At 42.1% G+C, this 10,056-nt stretch overlaps 1 protein-coding gene across 1 annotated transcript in view; it reads left to right on the forward strand.

Moving 5' to 3' along the window:
• Positions 1–9,809, forward strand: part of cdx1a (caudal type homeobox 1a) — a 22,121-nt gene extending 12,312 nt beyond the window's left edge. Inside the window, exons 2-3 of the mRNA XM_052149517.1 lie at positions 6,828–6,976; positions 9,164–9,809. Of these exons, the coding sequence (XP_052005477.1) occupies positions 6,828–6,976; positions 9,164–9,346 (332 nt within the window). The 3' untranslated portion in view covers positions 9,347–9,809. The remainder of the gene's footprint in view (positions 1–6,827; positions 6,977–9,163) is intronic.
• The last annotated feature ends 247 nt before the right edge of the window (positions 9,810–10,056 follow it).

Genomic DNA, 10,056 nt, shown 5'->3' on the forward strand with positions numbered 1-10,056 from the left:
GTATGTGTGTGTGTGTTTGTGTGAGTGTGAATGTGTGTGAGAGTGTGTGTTTGTGTGTGAGAGTGTGTGTGAAAGTGTGTATGTGTGTGTGTTTGTGTGAGTGTGTGTTTGTGTGTGTATGTGTGTGAGTATGTGTGTTTGTGTGAGTGTGTGTTTGTGTGTGTGTGTGTGTGTGTGAGTATGTGTGTGTATGTGTGTGTGTGTGTGTGTGTGTGTGTGTGTGTGTGAGAGTGTGTGTGTGTGTGTGTGTGAGTGTGTATGTGTGTGTGTGTTTGTGTGTTTGTGTATGTGTGTGTGTGTGTGTGTGTGTGAGCATGTGTGTGTGTGTGTGTGAGTGTGTGTGTGTGTGTGTGAGTGTGTGTGAGTGTGTGTGTGTGTGTGTGTCTGTGTGTGTGTGTGAGTGTGTGTGTGTGTGTGTGTGTGTGTGTGTGTGTGTGTGTGTGTGTGTGTGTGTGTGTGTGTGTGTGTGTGTGTGTGTGTATTTACAAAGGTCTGCTAGTGTAGTAAAGGGAAGAACACTGTTGAAAAGAGTTTCAATCCTGGAAATGATAGTCTGAGTTAAATTCAGGAGAGCTTTACTAGTTTTATTGAGCTTTTTCATGACTACAACAATGTAAACACATGAAGCATATTTTTATAATAACTACTTTTGATTATGAACAATTATGAATATGAATGAAGGTATTTGTAGATGTTGTGAGTGATTATCAGGTAAAGGTTGACCGATTTTCCTGATGCCGATTACTGAGGTGGAAAAGGCCGATAACGGATTAATCATTTATAAAAGTTTATAAAACTGATTTACAGAATGTTTAAAATTGGCCATTTCCTTATTATGATGGGCACAAGATTCAAAAAGAATAAAATCCCAGATGCAGTTTATGGTGCATTCAAAATCCAAATAATAATCAGATAAATAAATAATATAAATATTCTACAATGTTCTACTGTTGTTTACCTCCGTTACCGCGGAGACTAACAATAAATCATTTCCATTGAACGTGACTTTTCCTAGTTGTTACACAGAGGCATTTCCAGCATTGAAGGACATCCGGGGCTTAGCCCAAACCATTTTATTTTCACACTAGCAACCACTTCCCTGTAGTCCAAAGCTGGTGAGAGGGTATTCTTTGAGTTTTGCTCTGGCTGGGCCTGTTTCTACAGTTCCTAAATCTTCCACTCTAGTACTATCCTCAACATCCTCTCTCCTCCCTGAATCATCTGTGATGCAAAAGAACAGATACAGCACATAACTTATTGCAAATCAGCTTCAAACAACTAATTCATCAAGTGCTACATATGTCAAATTGTAGACCAATACCACTGAAGAAGAGCAGATCAGTGGGATTGCCTTTAGATCTATCATGATTCTTGAATTGTCATGTACATTACCATAAAGTCATCACAAAAGAGTTATATTATAGTGAGTAAAGTGAGGTAAAAAAAATATACAATATAAATAATTTATATTTTTTGACATAAATAGTCAAAATGATGTATAAGATCCCAAGTTAAAGCAATACATGAATGACTTTAGTCTAAGTTCATTGACACACCATGGCAACAAACTGTATATAATTCTCATCATCTCTATGAGAATAATTCATCTGTCAAAATCCTTTCATTAGGATCATTGAGATAAACAATGTTTCACTTTTAACTTTCTCTAAAGTAAAGTGACTTATTAATTGTTACCAGTTCCCATGCCTGATTCTGGCACAGCTGCTGCTGCTCAGTCTGTAGCTCATCTTTTCTACACTCTACAAAACCATTTAATCAAATCAAAGTGTATATTTCCTACAAACTAATATCACAAAACAAGTCACACATACATTTTATGCTAATGCTTATTGGTTATCCTTAGAGAAAACAACACCTGATAAATAAGAAAAGAACGCTCCGAACGGGGCCCGAACCGCGGTCTCCGGCGTGAGAGGCGAATGCGTTAACTTCGAAGCTATCAAGCTGCGCCAATCTAAAAGCGGAGGTTAGAGGCTACAACTCTTGAGGTTTAGTCTACTGTGGGTGAAAGCCAGCTAGATGATGATCTTCAGACTTTAAGGACAAAAACAAATGTGAATTCTTACCCACTGACTTCTTTCAGAAAAATCCCCAAAGCCTCATTTGCTTAATTTTTGCTGTCTTTCCTGCTAATTGCCGTTAACTCGCCACTATGTAACGTTAGATAATGTCAACGACTGTGCAAGCTCCTCCCCTACCTGCTGCATATTCAACAGAGAGGAATAAACGGAGTCGCCCATAGGCTACCGACAGCAAAGGAACTCATTCTATAGGCTAGATTATGCCTATGTCTACTTTTACAGGCTGTATGCAGTATGTGCAAAGCCAAAGCACAATGAAATAAGGCAACTTGTGATTTCGGGGGTTTACATAGGCTTTTGTCCGGTTTCATATTTGTCAGTCAACTTTTCAAAATACATTCGGGGCTACACTCAAAACATTCGGGGCTGAAGCCCCAGCAAAATCGGCTGCCGCCGCCTCTGGTTGTTAGCTACACTGCCTGGCCAAACAAAAGAGTCACCGATTGGGTTTAAATAAGCAGATCGTTAAGAGCCTGTGATTGGATCTTTACTTCAGTGATTAATATGTTTAACCCTAAACAACCATGTCCCTTGAATTGGGTTAAAAACTGTCCAACGCATTGTTAAAACCTGCAGGATAGTGGCGAACCATCAGCGTCATGGAAGAAATGTGGTCGAAAGTGATTGGAGACTAAAATGTTTGTTGAAGTTACATCGTAAAAAATGGACAGTCGAACTCATGTTTATGTTTAATAGTGAAAGTAAGAGCATTTCCACACACACAATGTGACGAGAACTTACAGGATTGGGACTAAACATCTGTGTGGCCACGAGAAAGACACTTGTTTGTGAGGCTAATCAGAAAAAACGAGTTCAGTTCACTAGGGAGCATAAAGATTGTGGAGCGATGGAAAAAGGTCATGTGGTCTGATGAGTCCAGATTCACCCTATTCCAAAGCGATGGGCGCATCGGGGTAAGAAGGGAAGCACATGATGCACCCATCATGCATAGTGCCCACTGTACAAGCCGGGTCGACTGGGGCCGGGTCGGAATATCGCACGCCCGGTCCCCAATCGGCCTGATGAGGCGCACGAGGGATAAAGGCGGCCGGTGACGATGGTTTGAGAGAGAGAGAATTACGGGCATGTCCGTCGTGTGTGTTTGCTTATGTTTGTGCTTCTGGTTTAAGTTTGCATTAAATTATGATTTATGTTGACAAGCCGGTTCTCGCCTCCTCCATGCCCATCGTAACCCCCTTACATTGGTGCCGAAACCCGGGAAGGAGGAGGGATGCCCGTTGCAGAGTCCTCAGCATTGCTGTCCACCCAAGGGAGCGCTGCCGCCATCTTCCCGGTGATGGAGTAGCCCGACCGCCCGTATGCGGGTCAAGTGGGGACTGGATACCCCGACCGCCTAGAGCGGAGGAGCCGCTGCCGGCGGTCGGAATATCGCGTGCCCGGTCTCTCTCGACCCCTCCGCATCTCTGGGGACGGCAGGGCACTCCTCCGCCCCCGGCAGCGGCTCCCTCGCTCCAGGCGGTCAGGGTATCTAGTCCTTTATCCGCCTTTATAACCTTGCGCGGGTCCTTGGGGACCGGGCGCGCAATATTCCGACCCGGCACTCCCCCCGCTCCACACCCATCAATGGATTTTTTCTTCCCTGACGGCACGGGCATATTCCAGGATGGCAATGCCAAGATTCATCGGGCTCAAATAGTGAAAGAGTGTCTCAGGGAGCATGAGGAACCATTTTCACCACAGAGTCCTGATCTTAACCCCGTTGAAAGTCTTTGGGATGTGCTGGAGAAGACTTTACGGAGTGTCCCGTCATCAATACAAGACAAACATTTACGCAACTCTGGACGGAAATAAACATTGTAACGTTGCTTAAGGAAGTCAAAACAATGCCACAACGAATAAAAGCCTTAATGTGGTCCAACAAATCATTCGAGTATGCAACTTTTCTTTGGGCCAGTTAGTGTAGTTCCTTTGGTAAATAAGTACCATATGAAAATCAACCAGCAGGGTTCAACCAGCAATCAACCAGCGCGTGTGGAATTAAACTTGGGTTTGGACCGCATCAATCAAGTGTGAAAACAGCCTAGCTTTAAAATATCAGCTGTGCTTTATGTTAGTTCTCCATCTACAGCATAGAGACTCCAGAATCATTTTGCTGACAGTAATGAAACTTGAAACTTAAAACCCACCTAGCAACCATCCAGAGCATCTTAGCAACCACATTCTAAAACACATGCATCAATGTATGCATGCAAAGCTCATCCATTACATATATACTGTATCTTTAATAATGCTAAGTGGCTGAATAATATCCATCGTACAATAAAAGTTGACACTAAAAATGTCTGAATGTCAAAGTCACAGCTCAGAAAAGTGAAGTTAGCGCTGAGAAAATCTCCATTAGCATTTAAGCGCAGATCACACTTTTGTTATCTAATGCAAAGACATTCACTGTATGTCAGTTTTGCATCATGTCTGATGGTGTAAGATGAGCTGGCGTGCCATGTATCCTATGTGGTTAACGCTAATATAACCCTCACTGAACATCACAAGAGGAACTAAAACCGATGGACAAATATTCAAGTGGTTTTCGGTTCCACTCGTCATACCACATTGATATTCTCCATTACTGTGTGAGCAACAGCGTTCATCAGTGCGAGACACACTGTTGTTTAGAAGGCAACAGTGATTATTAATAACAGGAAGTGAGATCTTTGCTGCTCTTTTAACAGCCAAAGAATATAAAGAGCCATACCTGTCTTTATATTTGTCTATCAATAAACTAGCTTTGTGTTTTTGGCTTTTTTAAAATTGTGTTTTACAGGTCTGGAGAAGTCATGGAAATGAATAAAACCTTAAAAGTCCTGGACATTTTGCAACAGTTTGATATTGCTCTTTGTTGCCAAAGTTATTTGGTTTATTAGAGACATTGATACACTAAAAAGTATCGTTGTTGTAAATTAGGGACGCACCGACGTTTTTGGACCGATGTTGATTTTACCAATCATTCCAATCCTGATATTTTGCCACTTACTCATCGTATTTTGTCATCAAATCACTGTTTTGCTCTTTACTAATGCTATTTTACAGCTCAAACAATAAATCATTTCCATTGAACATGGATTACAGCCATTGTGGACGGCTGTTGGTCAGGTGGTAGAGCGGGTCGGCCACTTATCGCAGGGTTGGCGCTTGGCGGTTCGATTCCCGGCCCACATGCCGAAGTGTCCTTGGGCAAGACACTGAACCCCAAGTCGCTCCCAATGGCAGGCTAGCACCTTGCATGGCAGCTCTACCATCATTGATGTGTGAATGTGTGAATGAGTCACAGTGTAAAGCGTTTTAAATACCGCTAAGGTTAAAAAGGCGCTATATATGTCCAGACCATTTACCATTACATCTGTTGAGCACGTGTCAAGCCAAAACTTTAAGAGAGCCACAATGAAAGATAAAAAGATGATATAAATGATATCATGACGATTTATTTGGGGGGGGAAAAGGTTATTGTGCACTTCTATAACATTTCTGCACTTCTGTTTTTGCCATTCTAAACAATTCTAAACAAACAAACAAACAAACAAAATTGTAGCCATATGCAGATGCTGCTAATTTATCAATAATTGGCCGAAAATATCGGTAGCCGATATATTGGTGCATCCTTAGTTTAAATAGGCCTATATTAATTGCAATACATAGTAGAGTTATGCCGATAACGGTTTAACCGGTTAATCGTTGCCGATAGTTGTTTTTCGGGAAACTATCGGTTATCGTACAAATTGCTGCCGATAGTTTTTCCTCATCAATAAACCCCATCTTGTGATATATACATATATATATATATATATACCGTATATACAGTACACAAAACTCTTCATCTGGTTAATATATAGGCTATAAAAAGCTTCATTTGGTAAATTGGTGGTGGCTTCGTGGGCTAAAGCACATAACTGGTCATCAGAAGGTTGCTGGTTCGATCCCCACAGCCACCAGTAAGGCTTTGGCGGGGGGGGATTGTCCCTATAATAAGTGCACTGTAAGTTGCTTTGGATAAAAGCGTCTGCCAAATGCATAAATGGAAATGTAAATACATACATATAGAGAGTATTGTAACAGAGCCAAGTCCCCGGTGTATTTCGTGGTTGTATAAAGTCAAGCGTTATGCACCAAATCTTAATTTTCCTGGTTATTATTGGGATTTTCATAGTTGTTGTAGTCTCAATGTATGTTCCTGTCATAGTAAGGAAAGACTGGAAAGAAATATTTCATGATTTTATAAATTAATTAAAAATAAAAAATAAAAAAAATCGGCCGATTTATCGGTTATCGGCCTTTTCCACCGCCTTCGTTATTATATCGTCAAAATCAACTATCTGTCGACCTCTAATAGATATTTCCTACTTACATACAAATGGAAATTCATGCCAGCAATCTCCTTTATATATTTACCTATAAATTTAGTAATTTAAAAGACCCTTTTATGCAAAGCTGCTAACAACATAAGTGATACATCTTAAGGAGACAGTAACACGAAAAGTGCTATAATGCAACGTTTTAATTGTATTAGAAAAGTGCAACCATTTTATTTGATCTATTATTAAAAACTCGTATTTTTTTACGAGTGTAGGGTTAAGTGCTCACAAAAAAGAAAAGTCTTTAGCCGTTTTTTGTCAAATAATTAAAAAATGTTTTTACTAAATCATTGGTCAAAAGACATGGGAACCCTGAATCAAGACATCAGGAAATGTTAAAAATGTGTTCTGATCACAGGAGGAAAAACGAGGACGAAGGACAAATACAGAGTGGTTTACAGTGACATTCAACGCCTGGAGCTGGAAAAAGAATTCCACTTCAGTCGCTACATCACCATCAGAAGGAAGGCGGAGCTCGCGGTGGCCCTGAGCCTATCAGAACGCCAGGTATGTCTAATGCCGCAATGCTATCTTATGACATCTAAACACTTAGCTGAATGCTTGCATTACAAAACCAACTACATTAACAAGCTTGTTTGAGTGCGCGGTAAAGCAGGGTTTCTAAACCACTAGGTCACGACTCAAAAGTGGGTCACGGATCATTGTCTGCTGGGTTGCGAGATGCTGCATTTCTAGTAAATGATTAGCAGTCCAATCAGAATAATCCATCAATGCTACAAATCATTCTTTTTGTACAAGCGTCGTCTCTTTACGTAGCATTGCATGCACTAGCTCCATGCATTACCTTCTGAATGCAATCCAATCTCTGGATATCATCATTTCAGAGTGGCAGTCCCAAGAAGGGTTGCCACCCGTCCTGTTAAATATGGGATTGTCCCGAATTTAAAGATGAAATTATGCGTCCCGTATCGAATTAATACGGGGTGCGATTTGCATATAAACATAACTAGATTATGATACATTTATTCTGCCAAATGTATCATAATCTACAACCAATCTGAGAACCAATTGGTGGGTCATGGATCTCATATGTTCAGTTGCAACTCGCTTTTAGCGCCACACAGTGGACATTTCACTTCGGAACTGCCGCAGTACATGTAAGAAACCACATAATGTAATTTAGCATAAATGTCAGTACAGTTGATAAAGTTGCCGAGTTTTGTGTAAAAGGACATGACAGAATTATTTTGCGTAGAATTGCATGTGAGAATGATGATGCTAATATAAAATGCGTGTGGCAGGGCGGAGGGCGGAGCCGGGTCGTGATTCTGCACACCCGGCCCGTAATCAGGCTAATTAGCCCTCGAGAGGGATAAAGGCTGACCGAAGATGGCAGTGCGAGAGAGAGAGAGATTTACGAGCAGCTCTCCGACACCTGTGTGTGTTTACGTCTTTGGGTTCAGTTTAATATTAAACCATTATTTATATTGTCAAGCCGGTTCTCACCGCCTCCTTTCCCTTAATCCCTTTAAACTGGTGCCGAAACCTGGAAAGGAGGAGGGATGCGCTGTAGTGTAGTTCTTGGCGCTACCATCCATCCCAAAGGATCAGCCGCGGCCATCCGCCGGAGGACGGAGGAGCCCGGCCGTCTGGAAGCGGAGGAACAGCCGGCGACCGCTAGGGGAGAAGGGGCTCCCAACCAACCACCTGGGGCGGTTACCACTGCCAGGGGAGGGAGAGACCCCTACCGTCTACCAAAAACGGGGCGGGGCATTCCGTCCACCGGGGGGGGGGGTACATCATGCCGGGCCTGAGAGAACGAGGGAGGAATGTGGCAGAGCGGAGGGCGGTGGCGGGCCATGCCACGTTCCTCCCTCGTTCTCTCAGGCCAGGGAGCCCTTATGCCCCGTCTGCCTGGATGAGGGAGGGGACAAGGTGAGGAAAATGTGGAAAGAGTGTGGCACCTACACACCATAACGGCAAATTAACAAAACATTTTAAAAAGAGAGGGAAAGGCCAGCATGGAGCGGCAGTGCGAGAGAGAGAAATAAAACACTTACTCGCCGGTTCTCCGATACGCCGTAGCTTGGTCCTCGGCCACTCCTCCAATCTCTAATGGATGACAGCCGCACCTCCCTGGGCGGATCAGAGGCAGACCTCCGGCCCCTGGTGGACGGAAAACCCTGCCAGGTTTTTGGTGGACGGTAGGGGTCTCCCCCGCCCCTGGCAGCGGTATCTGCTCCAGGTGGTTGGTTGGGAGCCCCTCCTCCCCTCGCGGTCGCCAACTGTTCCTCCGCTTGCAGACGGCCGGGTTCCTCCGTCCTCTGGCGGATGGCCGTGGCTGCTCCTTTGGGGTGGATGGTAGCTAATCAGGCTAATTAGACCTCGAGAGGGATAAAGGCCGACCGATATAGGCCGACCAATAAAGGCCGACCGAAGACGGCAGTGTGACAGAGAGAGAGAGAGAGAGTTACAGACAGCTGTGTGTGTTTGTGTTTTTGTTTGAGTTTAATATTAAACTATTATTTATATTGTCAAGCCAGTTCTCGCTTCCTTTCCATGAATCTTTTTACAATGCGTTAAACTGTATTTCCCTGTGGCTATGTTCAGGAGGCAATACTAGCTTACTACAGTTGTTTTAAATAGCAATTGAAACTAGCCATTATTCCACAACAGCTGATGGTGAATTAGATGTTACAGGAGTGTAAATGACCTCGACTCTCTGATTGACAGGTGAAGATCTGGTTCCAAAACAGACGAGCTAAAGAGAGAAAAGTGAACAAGAAGCGACTTCAACAGGCCCAAGAGAACTCGACGTCCAATGCTCCCATTCACGGCAACATCGCCATGGTTACCAGCACCAATAACGGTTTGATGACGGACAATATATCGACAAACATCAAAGAGGAATATTGAGAACTCTTTAAACCAGACGGATAAACAGTTTCACGTTTACACGGATTCAGCGACACTGACCGTTCATATTGCACTACATAAATGACACGCAAACACGCTTTATTGTGAATAAGCACGCAGTATTTTAATTTTGTAAAGAATGAATATGATCTCAGCGTATGATGAACTTATGAAGATACGACATAATGCTTTCTAAATTGTTTTGCATCCTGCTTTTGATATGGACTCACTAACTGGTGATTTTGAAGTTTTATTGACAATATATTTAAAGTGCCTGTATCACGACTGTTTTGCTTTGCTACATAAAATATTTTACACCTACTGGATCATGGAAAACTGACATTATTCTTAATTTTTTTTTTTTTTACAAAAAAAAAGAAAAGAAATGGAGAAAAGACTGGACTACTGCCTCAGTGTAATTATTCATGTATGGCGTTTATAATCCTAATAAAAGAGAATATCTGAAGCCTGTTAAACGCTGTGGAGTTAATGTGGATGTTTTGGGGGAATAAATATAAAGAAAATCATTTAAAATGGATTCTGACTCAAAAATATCAATGACGCATTTAAGCCCAAAATATAAATAAATAAATTTTATTTTGCATGAATTAAATTAATCCTGTTTTTTTAGAAACTTTATTATTATTATTATTATTTAGCATTGTGAAATTATTGTCATTTCCCTCCCAAATTCTCATTACCATAATGAT

Source organism: Xyrauchen texanus, chromosome 19, assembly GCF_025860055.1.
Source record: "Xyrauchen texanus isolate HMW12.3.18 chromosome 19, RBS_HiC_50CHRs, whole genome shotgun sequence".
In the NCBI taxonomy this organism is placed as follows: domain Eukaryota; kingdom Metazoa; phylum Chordata; class Actinopteri; order Cypriniformes; family Catostomidae; genus Xyrauchen; species Xyrauchen texanus.